At 37.7% G+C, this 17,965-nt stretch overlaps 2 protein-coding genes across 2 annotated transcripts in view; one reads left to right on the top strand and one right to left on the bottom strand.

Moving 5' to 3' along the window:
• LOC121737738 (ly-6/neurotoxin-like protein 1) overlaps positions 1-17,965 on the top strand; it is a 100,073-nt gene that overhangs the window by 24,584 nt on the left and 57,524 nt on the right. The gene's annotated exons all lie outside the window — the stretch shown is intronic.
• Positions 1,427-2,758, bottom strand: LOC121737735. The gene is made up of 2 exons (XM_042129422.1): positions 2,136-2,758; positions 1,427-1,808 (listed from the first exon to the last, which is right to left on the bottom strand). Exons 1-2 carry the CDS (start codon positions 2,713-2,715, stop codon positions 1,681-1,683), a joined length of 708 nt encoding a protein of 235 aa, XP_041985356.1. The 5' UTR covers positions 2,716-2,758; the 3' UTR covers positions 1,427-1,680.

Below are 17,965 nucleotides of genomic sequence, written 5' to 3' on the forward strand. Positions count from 1 at the left end.
CCGGATAAATACCACGTTCTCACAGAAAACCGGCGTGAAACAGCGCTTGCGCTGTGTTTCGCCGAGTGAGTGAGTTTACCGGAGGCCCAACCCCCTAACCCCTACCCTATTCCCTTCCCTACCCTCAACTATTCCCTTCCCTTCCCTTCCATACCCTCCCCTATTACCCTATTCCCTCTTAAAAGGTCGGCAACGCTCTTCTGATGCTGCAAGTGTCCATGGGCGATGGAAGTTGCTTTACATCAGGTGACCCGTTTGCTCGTTTGCCCTCTTATTTCATTAAAAAAAAAAAAAAAAAAAAGCGTAGCTGCCGTGACATGCATTCTAGGGTCAGCTCAGACCGTAACGTGACGCGTGGATACCGTGAGATGCATTTCTAAATTTGAACTGTATTGACAGACTACAATCACGTCAGCGGTCATGCAAGTTACATTGAGATATGTAAATTCCATATACAGAGTGTAACAAAACTAAGTGATGTAACTTTAGGCTGTGTGTCACTTATAGATAACAATTTGGTACTATAACTAGTTCGACTAACTTAACATGTTTACAGTAAAATGTGGGCAGGGGCGGCCTTGTCGCTTTAAGCAATAAATAGAGTTCATTGTGAAAATAGTAGCGTTGTAAGAGCGTTTTTTTTGTGATTTGTATGGGCATATTATAACCCCTTAGCGTCATGAATTTTTCCACACAACCTTAAAAAAAGGTTATCTTTGAGCGCATTTCGCAGCGAACTCTATACAGGAGACACACAATATAAAGTATTTTCATTTAGTTTTGTTACACTCTGTATAATTTAAAAATAATACCACGGCATAAACGCGTCACAATGCAGCCTGAGGTGACCGTAATATGTAGGAGTTTCATAATGTCTGTAGTTATGTATGTAGTTATAAATACCACGTTCTCACAGAGAACCGGCGTGAAACAGCGCTTGCGCTGTGTTTCGCCGAGTGAGTGAGTTTACCGGAGGCCCAATCCCCTAACCCCTACCCTATTCCCTTCCCTACCCTCAACTATTCCCTTCCCTTCCCTTCCCTACCCTCCCCTATTACCCTATTCCCTCTTAAAAGGCCGGCAACGCACTTGCAACTCTTCTGATGCTGCGAGTGTCCATGGGCGACGGAAGTTGCTTTCCATCAGGTGACCAGTTTGCTCGTTTGCCCCCTTATTACATAAAAAATATATATATATATATATATATATATATATATATATATATATATATATATATATATATATATATATATATATATTTTTAGGAACCAGAAGCGGGTTTGATTAAAAAAAAATACAATGCAAGCCGATTAACGGCCTTTATTTAAAATTATAACAATTTAAAATAACAAAACTAAATGAATATCACTTTATAGCTAGAAAAAAATACAAAAAACAACTTTACACAAATTACAAAGAGCTGATTTAGTAATATTAGCAATCACAAGACAAAAATTACACTTCTAACAATTATTTGAAAGCACAAAGAAAATAATTAGGAAAGATCTCACCAAGCAGGGTAGCACCTTACGGTCCCAAGTCCAAGAGCGAAATGGCCCGCAACTCACAACCGACCGGTTTATATACCCATCGTGGTGGGATGTTGCCTTACAAAAAAAATAATAATTAACTTATCAACTAATACGGCCTATCTTGACGGTGCAACGTCCCGGTGCCAGTTCAAGTTTCTCTCGAAGGTCCAGCAACTGCGTCGTCTCGTACATGAAGGGGACGAGTCTCTCTTGGTTCTGCACTCTGCCTCTCGTTGCTCGTGTTATCATCTGCTGCATCATCACATGATCCATCATCTGAAACATTATACACATCCAGTTTATAAGGCCGTTCATAGGTCCAGACACATCTCCTAAAACTTTTCATACTTCATTCTGACAAGGCCCTCAAACATTCATCATACTCGTAAACCAGCTATGTAAAACAAAACATTCAATTTATTTCATAAAATATCATTCTATCACACGCTCCACATATAACCCAGATAAGAACATCATAAATATTCATGGTAGCAACACAAACGAACAACAGACAGTACGCCTCGAACACGCATGTCAGTGTTAAATCGTAAGACAGGGGCCGCTATCACCCGTGCCTCACCAACCGGTCATCATCATACAAACCATCGAAAAATGCTGCACATGTTTCAGGGCACCATTCCCCTTTCCACAGTATCATATGTTGCGCCGCAGCTTGAGTCGACTTCCCGTAAGCTCCCGCCAACAGCTTCAGCTCGTATCTTCCGTTCGGTAGAACGCGTATTACGCGATACGGGCCGCGCATGCCGGAGTCCAATTTGCCGGTGGACTGCGCAACTTTGATGACAAACACCAAGTCATCGATCTGGTAAGTAGAAGGGGTCCGCCGTTGTTGATTGGCGTACTCGTCCTGGCGCCTCTGGTTCCTCCGCAACAGTTCGGTAGCTCTGTTGCGACATAGTTCGCGCCATGCCTCGCGATTTGGCGCCTGTCCTTGGACGGCTACATCGCGCACGAGCGAACGTATTAGAGGAGTAGCAGCATTGATACCTGTCAACAGATTCAGAGCAGATGTTTGTGTGGTTTTGTGTTTGGTCATATTCAGGACCAGTTGCAGCTTCCAGAGAGAACTCGACCACTCGGCTTTCTTGTGGTTAGTTTCGATGCGTATCATGTTCAGCACTGTGCGAATGTAACGCTCGACCTGGCCGTTAGCATGGTGCATTTCCGGGGTTATGTAGTGCACGTCTATTGACAATTCTTTGGCCAGTTTGACAAATTCATCACACACGAGTAATTGCGGAGCACCGAAAAGAGAGACCACACTAAGGAAACCGCGTTTGAGTTCATTAACGTCTTGTTTATAAATAGCACATAAGAAACAAAATTTCGAGAAAGCATCTACTATAACTAGAACAAATTTAAAACCATTCGATTCAGGCAAAGGGCCCAGCGTATTAACATGAATAGTATGGAATGGCAAATCGGGTTTATTCCATGACTGAATAATTTGTAAAGGAGCTCTTGGCACCCTCTTCTTAGATATACAAACTAAACAGTGAGCTATATACTTTCTAACAAACTGTCGTAAGTGAGGAAACCAGAAGTGCTTTAAAATTAAGTCAGTAGTTTTCTCAGAATTAATATGACCGTGCTCATCGTGAAATATTCTCAAAAGGCTCAAACGGTGTCCTTTTGGGATAAAACATAGCAATCTAGTTTCCTCACCCACAGCAGTGTACCTGTAGAACAAAATATCATTTTGGTTAACATAGCGCTGAGCATCTAGCTCACCATCATTTAATTTTTGCAAAAGCTGCTGCGTTTCTTTGTCAGCAGCTTGTGCAATTTGGGCCCAATTACGTGGCCTTTCTATTTGATTAACACTCTTAACAGGAGGGTTTCGGCTTAAGTAATCAGCATGTGCCATCATAATGCCTTTGCGATAAACAAGTTCAAATGTAAAGTCTTGTAAGTACACCCACCAGCGAGCAACGCGGGGGAGCAGATCCCTCTTACGTTCTGTGGACTTTAATGCGTTGCAGTCCGTAAAGATCTTAAAATTTAAACCAATTAAATATTGTCGAAAGTGTTGCAACGCTCGGACTACAGCTAGCGTCTCCAGCTCGTAAGAGTGGTATCTGCTTTCTGCTCCCTGTGTAAGTTTACTGAAGTATGCAACAACTTTCTTTTTATTCTCGCAGTCTACTTGCATTAAAACCGCGCCGTACCCTACACTACTGGCGTCAGTGTGGAGTTCCGTCGATAACTTTGGATCGAAGATCGCAAGAATCGGTTCACTTGTGAGGGCTTTAACTATCTCGCAACGGGCATTCTCTTGAGCCTCACCCCAATGGAACTTGAAATCCTTTTTAGTTAAATGAGCGATACATGCGGTCTTCGATGCATAGTTCCGGATGTACCGTCTGAAGTACCCCGCTAGACCGAGGAACTGTCGAACTTGCTTGACAGTTTCAGGGATCGGAGCATTAACTAAAGCATTTATCTTACGAGGGCTCGGCTTTACCTGACCCCGACCTACAACTCGTCCCAAGTATTCGATTTCCTCAGTTAGAAACGAACACTTGCGAAGATTTATAGAAAATCCCGCTCTCGTTAATGTTAACAATACTTCACGCAACAATCGTATACCGGCTTCCACAGAATCACTTAAAACTAAAACATCATCCACGTAAACGATAACATTGCCCGCATCGATGTGTTTGCGTAAAGTACCATTAATAATTCGTTGGTAAACAATAGGGGAATTCGTCAGGCCATAAGGCATCTTAAGGTACTCATAATGACCTTCTGGCGTGACGAATCCTGTCATGTGAATAGACGACTCATCCAAGGGGATCTGATGGAAGCCTGATGCCATGTCTAAACTACTGAAAAATTTACAACTTCCAAGCCGATCGATGCAGTCGTCTATTAAAGGCAGAGGGTACCTTTCTTTAACAGTTACCCGGTTCAAAGCTCGAAAATCGACGCACATACGATCACTTCCATCTTTCTTCTTAACTAGGATAATTGGGCTCGAGTACGTCGATTCTGACTCCCTAATTATTCGCTTTTCCAGTAAGTCATTTATTATCTCTCGCACTTTTAATTTTTCATGATACGACAGTTTATAAGGATGATAAACGATAGGAGTTTCATCAGTAAGTCGAATACGCATAGTACCAGTTTTAACAGTAGTAGTCGCGGTGCCGGTAATAAAAAAATCCTTGAACTCGTCAATAACAATCTTTAAGTCACGTAAATGGCTCCCGGTTAAAGGCGTATTAATATCACTATGCCTAGTCGTCGTTACTGACGAAATTGTTTTTAATGAATGTGTAAGATACTGACGGTCTCGGGTACGTACGAAAATAATTCCCTCCCTGTTTAGCACATCGGTGCCAATTATAATGGGCGCATTCATACAAGATGCTGGAACAACTAAAAGATCTACCTCAACGCTTATGTCACAAAATTCTATAGTTAGCGTAACATAAGACGTAACAATTATTTCACTCTCACTAATTCCCTTAATGCATAAGTAAGTAGGCTTAAGACAACAAGAAAAATACTTGAGGTAGTTCGCTGAAATTAAAGACACGTCTAAGGCGCCGCTATCGATAAGGACGTCTATAGCTATACCTTGCACTACTGCGGACGTAATATCACTATTTCGGTCAAGTGTACTAGGCTTACACAAATTAACTTTTCGAGAATCAGTCCGGGCTTTGGCAAAACAATTTTCCTCCGAGTGTCCTAGCTTTTTGCAGAAGGCACAGGGTTTATTTTTATCGTTAGGTAATTTGTTATTTTCAGGGCAATCAAAAGCTTTATGGCCGCGCTTGTTACATTTAAAACACATATGACTAATCGGTTCAAACGCAGGCCGTTTATTGTTTCGATTTGAACTATTGAAATTTTTGTGTTTTAACAACTTATTCGGCGGCGGCTTACTGTGAATTGACAAAAAGGAAACTATATCCGTAGTTGCAAGGTTTGCGTTTGCTGCTGCGACACGCACCTGGGGGTCAGTAATACCCCTTATAATAATCTGTACTATGAGCTCCTCACTGAGACCTTTTACTATTCGTAGACGCAAAAGAGTCCGTCGTGCATATTCCGCGTAGGTAAGGTACTTATCGGACGTAGTTTGCATGGTATCAAATAGTATAGACGCATAATCTAACCGTTTGGGACACAAGGACTTAAAGTCATTTTTGAAATTTGACCAAGACCTGTCGTTCGTTGACCATTCGTTTAACCATGCTTTTGCGTCGCCTTTTAGAAAACCCGACACGCGAGACAGACATTCTTTATCGTCCCAATGATTAAGCAACATCGCACGGTCTACCTCCTCGAACCAGACTTCGATGTCATGTAGGGCCGGGTCAAAATTAGACACGTAATAGCTTTGCGGTTTAGTCGTTACGATCTTATTGAGGGCATCAACAAAATTCTTTGTCGAATCCATTTCAGAAACAGAAACAGACGTCTTGGAATTATCGTTACACACATTCGAAACGGGGGTAGTAGAAGAAAAGTTTTTGTCTTCTAAGTTACTTAAACGGGTTAAAATACTACTCAAAGTTTCGTGCAAACCGTTATCTCTGCTTCGTTCTGATTCACGCGGGGATCGAGACCGACCGCGACTGATACGCACAAGAGGACCCGAACGAGAACGCGATCGCGATGTTGTTTGCCTCGGGCAGCGATACCGTTTGCGAGAACGTTGATATTTCGGGCGACACGAACGTACATTATCATTAGGCACTGTTATAGACCGAGACCGAGACCGCGACCGTCTCGGCGGCGTCCCACTGTTCCTAGCGCGCGGCATTGTTACAATATGCGACTGCACTAAACCAGCTCTTTAATTACAAACGGATTACAAAAATGAAGTCAGGATGAAGCTAGGTTCAGATCCCACTTCTGATTTTAGGAACCAGAAGCGGGTTTGATTAAAAAAAAATATAATGCAAGCCGATTAACGGCCTTTATTTAAAATTATAACAATTTAAAATAACAAAACTAAATGAATATCACTTTATAGCTAGAAAAAAATACAAAAAACAACTTTACACAAATTACAAAGAGCTGATTTAGTAATATTAGCAATCACAAGACAAAAAAATAATAATTAACTTATCAACTAATAATATATATATGTATATATATATATATATATATATATATATATATATATATATATATATATATATATATATATATATATATATATATATATGTCGCGTGTTGGTCTAAGAATAATACGCCTAATTAATCCAATAGTTTAGAAGTCCTGACTTGGTCGTAGGTTCGATTCTTGCGTTGGAAAAGTGTATTTAGTGTAATTTGTTAAAATTAGGAAATTCTCAACTATCCACTACATACATAAACTGCCGTAATCATATTACCTTTCATTTTGCCTTCTCTGTAATAAAACCAAAGCTATATTCTTAACAACATCTGCAGTCGTTTAGAATAATAAAACACAAACTAAATAAGAAACTAGAACTCAGACATTAAGCTGTTTAAAAGATGGAATAACTGTTGTTTTCGTAAATGCACCGTCTTATTTTTGTGCTAAACTCTGACATGATAAAATGTACTTTTCTCTCTATTGTACAGTTAGACAAAAGACATTGGTTAATACTTACTGTTAAGGTGACGCCTGGATAATTTGGCTGCAGCGATATCATTTTTTTTTCAACAATGACTTAAGCTAAGAAATTAAAGTTTATTGTCAGTATTCATCATGTCTTTGTCTTTGAATTACCCATAGCGTAACACGATTGGTCAACTTTTTAAATAACACAGAATAATCAATCAAAAAGACCTCTGTAAAAAGGGATTCCTATTTTGCCAACAGAGGAGAGTGATTTAAGCTTCCAAAAGTTGTAAATAAATTGGTTCAAGCATACACTTTAATTTTCCCATAGCTTATATGAAATGTATTTATGGTTTTTAAATTACGCGACAAACACCATTTCGTCGCTTACGTCCTTTCCATTGTTTTGCTGTTCCATTGCTTGTTTTCTATGAGAGGCCGGCCACAAGAAATCTAAAGGTGCCCATACACGGGAAAATTTGTCGTTTCGATCGATCGTCAAGAAAATCGTCCAATGGATCTTTTGAACGTAAAATCGTTTGCGATATTGCTACACACGTACAATTTGTTGTTCGATTTTAACATCGAGGAGATAAATCGTTACGATAATTGTCCCGTGTATGGCCACCTTAAAACATATCCAACACTGTTTTTAGGGTTCCGTACCTCAAAAGGAAAAAACGGAACCCTTATAGGATCACTTTGTTGTCCGTCTGTCCGTCTGTCAAGACCCTTTTTCTCAGGAACGCGTGGAGGTATGAAGCTGAAATTTATATCAATTGCTCAGGTCTACTGTCCCTTGAAGCTGTGAAAAAATCAAACTTCTAAGCCAACGCAATCAAAAGATACAGCCGTTTATGCCGCAAATTTTCGACACTTGCAAGGGAATCAAAACCTACAGGGTGCTTCCCGTGAACTCAGAATCTTGAAATTTGGTACGAAGCAACGTCTTATAGCATAGATAAAGGAAAAATTACGAAAACCATAAATTTTTAGTTACATCACATAATATATTTTTTTTTAATAATTTTAAACTTACTACCCATTTCCTCATAAACGCGTAGAGGTAATTGAAATTCATACCAAATACTCAGGTCTATAATACCTTTAAGCTGTCGGAACCCTCGGTGCGCGAGTCCGACTCGCACTTGGCCGGTTTTTTTTTACTTTAACGCGGCGTCACCTTAAGGCTAGTCGCACATTGTCAGCACCGTACGCGCCGTACGCGTCGAACGCACCGCATAGTACACGAAATGCGGCGCGTATTATGCGCACGAATGTGCGAGGTGTCACATCATTTCATACAACGAATTCCTGCGCCCCACTCCACATAAAAACATATTTATGGATATCGAATCATAAACTGTGAGGGTTCTTCCGATATTATGCCACAATAAAATCGGATTACTTTGCAAATTGGCGGTCAGTGCCAATATGGGCGAGTGGGATTAATTCGTTCGATTTAAAGCGCGAACAGTAATGGTTTGTGCCGCAGTTGAGGTCATGAAGATATTACAGAGGTTGAGGTAGTGCAGATTGCATGTACCATCAAAGAAATTGATTCATAGGCAGATGACGATTTATACGTGGGAGAGCCATGCTTCGGCACGAATGGGCCGGCTCGACCGGAGAAATACCACGTTCTCACAGAAAACCGGCGTGAAACAGCACTTGCGCTGTGTTTCGTCGAGTGAGTGAGTTTACCGGAGGCCCAATCCCCTACCCTATTCCCCTCTCTTCCCTCCCCTATTCCCTTCCCTTCCTTACTATATTAAACTATTCCCTCTTAAAAGGCCGGCAACGCACTTGCAGCTCTTCTGATGCTGTGAGTGTCCATGGGCGACGGAAGTTGCTTTCCATCAGGTGACCCGTTTGCTCGTTTGCCCCCTTATTTCATTAAAAAAAAAAAATGACGGACACACCCATCCGACAGATCACATCTATCTAGAAGCATGGCTATCAGTGACAAAAACTACCCTCTATATTTCTACGGCTGCAAAGTGTATTTTCATATTAAATTTTTAACCGACTTCCAAAAAACGAGGAGGTTATAATATATTCGGCTGTGGATATTTTTTTTTTTTATTTTTGTATGTTGGACCACTACTCCGCCGTTTGTGAACCGATTTTCAAAATTTTTGTTTTGTTATATTAGGTTTCACTCCAATTTGGTCCCATTTTCACAAAAGTGGTGATCTGATGATGGGATCCATGAGTAATCGAGGGAACTCCTCAAATTTTATATGGAATCATATGGTGATTTTGGTTTTATGAGAAGCATCCTAAGCATATGCTACTAAAACGCAAGATTTTGCACCGAGGTATACTATGGTTCCGAAGATACTAAGAGAACTCCGGATTCCTTATAGATACAAGTTTGGGGGTTTAGGCGTTGTTTTAAGAACTGAAAGCATATGCTACTATGCAAATTACATTCATCATCATCATCATCATCATCATCATCATCATCATCATCACTACCATGTCAGGGTCACCAATGTCACAACTCACATGGTTGTATATGGATACAATATACACACAACACCATAAAATATCATCAGTCATCACGTTATGTCCTTATTTATTTGGTACATTTCAAAGCGATTTTAATACAAAAAAATATACTTAATGTTGTTTCTAAATACATAATATTTCAAGTACCACAAAATTGAACATAAGTAACAAATTCAACCTTTACTCCAAAGCGTAAGGCACACATTTGGGTTGGACTGAAGGAAACGGGGCACTATGGAAAAAAGACAGAAAATTTTTTCGTCAAAATTTTAACCACCCCTTTTGAATACACCAATCGATAGGGGACGCCAAGGGGAGTAAGAAAGCTCAAATAAACTTTTCTCAAAAATTAACCCCCGGCCAGATACAGGCCGATATACGAACCTCGTTAGTATGGCGAAAGTACTTAAAAATCGTCGAATTTCTTTTTTAGTAGTTTGTCAAATAAATTGGGGTAGGTTTGTAAACATTTACTAAGATTAAGATAATATTAAGGGGTTGAAGTATTTTCGCTATACTAACGAGGGTCACATTTCAGCCTGTCATTCGACAGGGGTTGATTTTTGAGAAAAGTTTATCTGAGCTTTTTTGCTTCCCTTGGCGCCCCCTATAGATTGGTATAATAAAAGGGGTGGTCAATGGGGGTTGTATTTTTTCGTCAAAATTTTTCTTTTTCCCATAGTGCCCCGTTTCCTTCAGGCCAACCGAACAAAAAAAATTACAATGTTGGCGTTGCGTTCTTTGACGCATTCAATTATTGAATGCGCCAATACGAAAGTTGAATGAAAGAAGATGACGAAAATTGAAGATGAAAGTGCACAGTGTGGACATACATAGCTAATCTACATCGTAATAGGAATAAGAAACACAATCGCAATTAGTATAAAAAATACTTCGTTTATACGGTTTATATTGACACGATTTTGATACATATACAGATCGAATTCCTATGTAAGTTTATAGGTATACAATAATTGCCTAGCGGCTAGCACGTGTTTACTGTCCACTTCGATTTTTTTAAATGTATTGTTTAAAATTATCTACCTGATATCTGTGAGCACGACGTCTGACTCTTAACAAATTGTAATAAGAATTAAGATACGTAGAATATTAAATATACTTACGCGATGGTTATAGTAGGTAACTAAAAAGAGTGAAATTATTATTTTTAACAAAAAATTAAAACCGACTTCCAAGGTAAAAACAATAATAACATCCTTATAATATGAACTAAAAAGTATTAAATAATTTTTCCTATCTAATAGTGCCTTTTTCTGAATTCGGCTAAACCTCAAATATTTCTGTACTCAATCTTCATAATTTTGAAGTCGGTGCCAGTTCCAAAAGTTTCAAATATTCTGTCAGAGAACAAAAGATTCAGCTATCTGGTACCGACTTCAAAATTAAGAAGATTGAGTACAGAAATAGTTGAGGTTTAGCCGAATTCGGAAAAAGGCACTATTAGATAGGAAAAATTATTTAATCTGGGGGCACGAGAGTGCCCCCGCCAAGATGAGCCAAGCGAAGCGCGCATGGGCACTACCTACCTTTTCTCGAAACGTTTCGTCGTATTTTTGAACCCTCGTAACTTTGATTTGAATAATGCCAAATAGTTGAAATTTTTGAGATATAGTGACATGGGTATATTTATTAAATGCGCAAAGTTTGAATATCGTAGCTATTATACTTTAGATTTTATAGGAGTCCAAATACCCACAATTTGGTCACTGACTCACCGATCATCAAAAGTGTTAGGGTAGGTACTTCCTGAAGTCTTAGAAAGCTGAAATTTGGTATGTAACATGATATTAGTACTAAAACAACAAAAAAAATTATCAAAACCAACTTAACCTATATCCGTACCATTATAAAGCAAAATTAGGCAAAATTTTGTGTTTTTTGTATGGGAGCCCCTCTTAATTTTTTACTTTATTTTAATATTATTATTAAATATTAAAGTAGACATATAACTAAGGACTTTGAGAAAAAGTCAAGTACCTACCTGTTGCCATTATTGATATAGAGCAAAAAAGGCCAAAAAATCACGTTTGTTGTATGGGAGCCCCCTTATATATTTTATTTTGTTTTTAGTATTTGTTGTTATAGCGGCATCTATTTCTATTATTTCTACTTTTCATAGTCTTTTAGATCGATACTCGAGTTTGTCAAGCGATACTTAAAAAAAAATCTATACTTACTTATTATTATAAATCTGAAGAGTATGTTTGCTTGAACGCGCTAATCTCAGGAACTACGGGTCCGATTTAAAAAAAAAATTATGTGTTAGATAGCTCATTTATCGAGTAATGTTATAGCCTATAATATATTATCACGCTAAGTTTAATACGACCGAAGAAACTCAGGAAAATGTGGGAAAAACGGGAGAAATATTAGAAAGGGTTTATCTCACGAACTACTGGAGCAATTTTTATGGCAATATTTGGCACAGATATAGAGTAGACCACGTGAAGGGAGTTATAGGGACATACGCTATTTTTCATGGAAAAATGTACGGTTTCCGTAAAATTCCTAATTTACGCGGGCGAAGCCGCGCGGGACATCTAGTCCTGTATAAATTTTATAGCCTCGTCAAAAATTTGAATTAAAAAAAAATATATTAGTACACATCTTATTTGTATTACAAGGCTGTAATACAAATAAGATGTGTACTAATATATATTTTTTTTAATTAAGGCTGTATAGGCATCCAGCCTACGAGTATATTATTAAGTAAGCTTCAAGTAAGCTTATTATTTGAAATAATGTCATTATCGTCGTACCTAAACATTAAACTTTCTTTTATACTTCCTTATTAAGCTTGTCTGCAAAAGTCTGCATCTGCAGTAGCTAACGCATCTTAAAACTTTAAGCTAATTTTGTATTTAACATGGTTTTAACTCTAAGGGAGAAGCTACACTGATTCGTCGCGTCGCGGTGCATCGCTGCAGTGCACAGTGGCCCCGCTCTTAGGGCCAATTCAGACCGCAACGCGACGCGTAGATGCATTTCTAAATTTGTATTGAATTGACAGACTTCAATGAGATGCGTGGGAAGTCACCATAAAGTTAATAGAAGCGCTGGAAATAAATAGACACAAGAAATATGGGAATCTTCTTAACGATCAGACATGCCTCTCAAATTCTATATTATTACAGGATACATAACATTTAATATTTTGGACATAATTTTAGTTTAAGTTTGACATTTTAATTTAGATATAAGAGATTTTATATATTGACATTGGCATTATTTTGACATGATTTATATGAATTTATTATCTTACGACATTATTTATATAAAGATTGACATTTTATGAATTGTTTAATATTATTATTTATTTATTTTAGTTACAGGACATTTAAATTAAATTGTTAATCTATATTTAATGTAATTATTGTTTTTTAATTTAATGATTTTCTGACCAATTTTATATTTATGTTGCTATTTAAGTACAATTCCTATTTTAGTCATTAATTTATCAATATCAAAGGTTTATATGAAAGGTTTTACATTTATAATTTTATTTGTTTTTTTTGGTAGAAAAACATTGTTTTTGGTAGAAAATTGTACTAAATAGTAGAAATTTTAACCTTATTTTTGTTTACCAATTATTTAAAAATTTAAAATTACCTGCACTACACCTGATGATGATTTTATCGAAACCGGTCGTGTAAAACATAATTGTTTATTAATAAAAGTGAAAAAGTGCATGAAAAGTGTATATTATTACTGTTAATATATTCCGCTAGGTATATTAACTCTATGGAAGTCACTCAAGTCATGCAAGTCTATCAATTCAGTACAAATTTAGAAATGCGACTACACGTCGCGTTGCAGTCTGAATTGGCCCTTAGCGTTAGGTTCAGATCATATTGCAGCGAGGCGTTTTTAAATGATTGGCAGATTTCTATTGCGTGAGACGTCTTGCAAATCTGTCAAATCCGTAAATTAGAAATGCATTTACGCGTCGGGTTGCGGTCTGAATTGACCTTTAGTCGTTACCTACCTCGAGATTTCCACATGATAATATTATATCGTGTTAGTTTGAATTGTGTTGTCGCCATAAAGTTAATATACCCAGCGGAATAGAGAAACAAAGGCCTGAGCAAGAGAGATGTCACTATCAGTAACACTGCGTGGTAAAAATAGACGTGTGATACATGACAGCAGCACTCTTTTTTTGACGTCCAGTCGGCACGTGCCGCCCGTTGACAATTTAATCTCTTATAAATCATGTTTAATCATGCTTGTGTAAGTGTATACATATTTTTCATACAGATGACAACCAATTTTGGTTACGTTTTATGGTTGTCGCTGCAAGTTGCAACGTAGCTATGTGACATACACTGCGTTATGCCACGAGTCCCGACGCACCGCACCGCAGCAACGTGGCCCCGCTTTTAGACTTTAAGTAAACTGCGGACTAACATGGTACAAACACTAACTTTATTTAACTGTTACAAATTAACTAAAACCGGCTCTGGATACCGCAGTCAACTTTCAGAAACTATTAACATGTTTTGTATTTACTATTTAGTTGCATTATCTCTTTAGCGGTTTGCTTGATGAAATTTGGCTTGGGGTAGCGGTTTATGCTCGTTTTTGCCCGCGACTTCGCTCGGCTCGCGTTAAGAAGTATTATTATTAGACATCGGATTATATTATGTACGATCAAAGTGCCGAAATATGCATGCAAGTATGCACGATAAATGGCCGAAATATGCACAAAATATGCAGAATCAAAAGTCACTTATTATTAAAATTTATAATTTTTGTGGAGAGTTAAGAGGATACAACAGGGGCTAGAGAAATGAAAAAAAAGTACGTGTAATATCTATAGCTGTCTCCCTTACCTCAAGCCTATACCGCAGAACGCGATAGAGACAACTGCAGAAAATCCAGAAAATCAACGATTCGTTGTCCCCTGATTCCTTCTCCAAAACTTAACCGATTTAAGTACTTTTTTTCATTAAAGATTAAAAAAAGGCTTGAGCTGTGTTCCTATGTTTTGCTTTTTTTGTATAATCTAGCCAAATCTGTTTTCTGGACGTTTGAACACAGCGGAAAATCTGGCCATTTTTTTGGGTTTTTGAACGTTCATATCTTATTTAATAATTAAATTATGAAAAAAAAAAAAGAAAACATAGGGACATTGTATTAGTGGCCGTAGATATTCAGGAAAAAAATTATAACTCTACTAGCATTATGCAGGGAAGAAACAGGGGACAACGTTTGTATGGAAAAAAGGGCGGTGTGGAATCCTCTTAAAGCGGCAACTTTATAATTTCATCAAATCCAGGATTTTTAATTTTTTATACAGCACCAATTTTCTACCAACATTTTCCGATTGCAATCTTAATGTACCATGGAAGTTTAAGAAATCGGTAACTACTTTATTCCAAATTTTTACTAATGTTGCCAAATACAAAGAAAAATTTAAATAATAATTGTTTCTAGAAAGGTATTGTACCTATCGGGTGTATTGCATTCTTTTAATGGGGATGGAGCCACATATTTGGAGTGTTTTTTAATCTATACCTCTGTTTTGTGGCCTCGGTGTGTGTCATGATAGCTAGTTTGAAGACTGCGAGGGCATACAACTACCGAAATATGCACTATCAACGAAAAATTGCCAAAATATGCACTAGCGCCTAAAAAGAGCCATTATATGCATTTGTATGATATTAATAATAATTCGATGTCTAATTATTATTAATTATGTATCAAAGTCTCAGCCCGATCGGTTTAAATTGACAAAGTTTCTTACAAACTGTCATCCCCTATTTTATCTCCTTGGGGGTAGAATTGATCAAAATCCTATCTTAGCGGATGCCTACGTCATAACATCTACCTGCATACCAATTTCCGCCCGATCCGTACAGTGGTTTGGGCGGCGTGATAGATCACCATGTCAGTCAGTCACTTTTGAGTTTTGTATACTTATTTAGATAGTTGTGTTACCAAAAGTAACGAACATTTTTTTAACTACTGATTTAAGGTTAACAAGACTAGAAAGTACTTAAACTTAAAGCTAGAGAAATTAAAAAAAAGTACGTGTAATATCTATAGCTGTCTCCCTTACCTCAAGCCTATACCGCAGAACGCGATAGAGACAACTGCAGAAAATCCAGAAAATCAATAATTAGTTGTCCCCTGATTCCTTCTCCAAAACTTAACCGATTTATGTAATTTTTTTATTAAAGATTAAAGAAATACTTGAGCTGTGTTCCTATGTTTTATTTTTTTTGTATAATCTAGCCAAATCTGTTTTCTGGATGTTTGAACACAGCGGAAAATCTGGCCATTTTTTTGGGTTTTTGAACGTTCATATCTTATTTAATAATTAAATTATGAAAAAAAAGAAAACATAGGGACATTGTATTAGTGGCCGTAGATATTCAGGAAAAAAATTATAACTCTACTAGCATTATCCAGGGAGGAAACAGGGGACAACGTTTGTATGGAACAAAGGGCGGTGTGGACTCCTCTTAAATACTACTTAGATGACGCCCGTTCCGTATCCGTTGCGCCAAATTCGTTGTCCAACGAATTTGGAATAAACAAGATTTTGGAAGAAACAAGAGCGGTCAGAATTTAATTAAGTAAGGTAACTCCAGCTTTGGAGTATTATGTAGGGAATGCAATCTCGTTTTTTAGCGAGATTGATCTCGGTCGAAAAAAAGGCGAGATTTCGCGAGTTTAACGAGATTGCACTTGAGCATAAAAACGTCTGATCTGAAGCGCGGACTGACACGGACAGAGTTGCGATCACGGAGTCAAAATATAGAGGAGCTGGCCTAAGCAACTGTGCACTGTGAGTCTCAACTAGGTCCTGAATTTTGACTTCTCGTTATTTTGTTAGTTATAAAAGAACTATTTTAATACTAAAAGATTTGTGTTTTTTAGTGCGCTTTTATAATTCTGGACGTCACGTTATCCTATGTTATCGTTTTACCGCGGACGTCCACGATATTACCGCCACGTAAAAAATTATAAAAGCGCATTAGAAGAGAAGATTGGCTGTTTCTTTCATTTGTTATTTGATAGTTAGTAGATACGTATGTAAAATTTACTACTTAAAAATTATAGACAGATACATCAAACAATGTTTGATGCATAAAATTCTATTGAAAAAAATCGTGAAAATGAATGTTAATCTTTTAATACTTATAATATTTATTACTTTTTTTCGTAATTTATTTAAATATTGTAATTATTTGCAAAAAAAACCCACCAAACTGCTAATCTCGCGAGATCTCGAAATTGGCGAGATCTCGCGGTATTGTATTCATAAACTCGCGATATCTCGCTTGAACCCCAATCTCGCGAGATTTGCATTCCCTAGTATTATGCCATTGTGCTCTCTACAACCTCTTAATTATGCGCCTTTGTCTACCGCCCCAAAGAAACTACTCTATGAAAATGTTAAAATAGACTGTAAAGAATTATTTTAGAACTAAATTTTGCTGGCTGTTTTAACAGTGCAAATGAAGTAGACCAGAAGATAAATGTTAACCTATGCACTAAACTACTGATATACAATCTATTTACTGACACTAATGGCCTGTTTCACCACTGAAATGCTCTACAGAATAGTAGGCATACTATTAATGAGTGAGCACACTGAGACGGGCCGTGCCGGGGCTCATCGCAAAAATCCGCCTCCATACAATTTGTATGGAAGCGGAAATCCGCTGCGCCCCGACACAGTGTGCGATACGCGCATCCGCTTCCATACAAATTGTATGGAGGTGGATTTTTGCGATGGGCCCCGGCACGCTGAGCCCCGGCACGGCCCGTCTCAGTGTGCTCACTCCTTTATAGGGCATTTTAGGCCTGCTTTTCTGCAGCCACACATGCTTCCACAGTTTCCTTTGTATCTGCTTCACTTCATGAGATCGGGGGATCTTTTTCTCAAAAGACCATTTACAAGGTTGGTCTGAGGTAATTTTTTTGTAAAATGTAATTGTTAAACAAAGTTAAAAAGTAATAAGAAAACTTTTAAAAAAAATTTGCTTTTTTGATTAAGTACAGCTTATAACATTTAAAATTTTTAATTTAGGGTGAATAGTTACATACTTAAACATATTATTTTGTAGGCAAAATAATGTGCAACAAATTATGATCTTAGATTTTTTTGTAAGACGTAATAGTCTCCGAAATATCGCGAAAATAGTGTTGTTACCCCTTTTTTCAAGATGACGGCCGGAGGAAAAGGGTGGCGACCCCACAAACTTGAAGTTAAGCTTCTATTGACCCCCCCAACATATCCCAATAATATAATTTCATCCTCTAAAGAATAAATGTAAAGATCTGTAACATTTCAATTGACTATTATTAGGTAGGTATT

The sequence above is a fragment of the Aricia agestis genome, chromosome 21 (assembly GCF_905147365.1).
Source record: "Aricia agestis chromosome 21, ilAriAges1.1, whole genome shotgun sequence".
NCBI lineage: Eukaryota > Metazoa > Arthropoda > Insecta > Lepidoptera > Lycaenidae > Aricia > Aricia agestis.

Coding starts and splice junctions, on each gene's coding strand:
- LOC121737735 (XM_042129422.1), bottom strand. CDS start 2,715: ATGCACCATGCTAACGGCCAGGTCGAGCGTTACATTCGCACAGTGCTG. Junction 1,809..2,135: donor ATGTGCAGCATTTTTCGATG/GTTTGTATGATG, acceptor ATAATGTTTCAG/ATGATGGATCATGTGATGAT.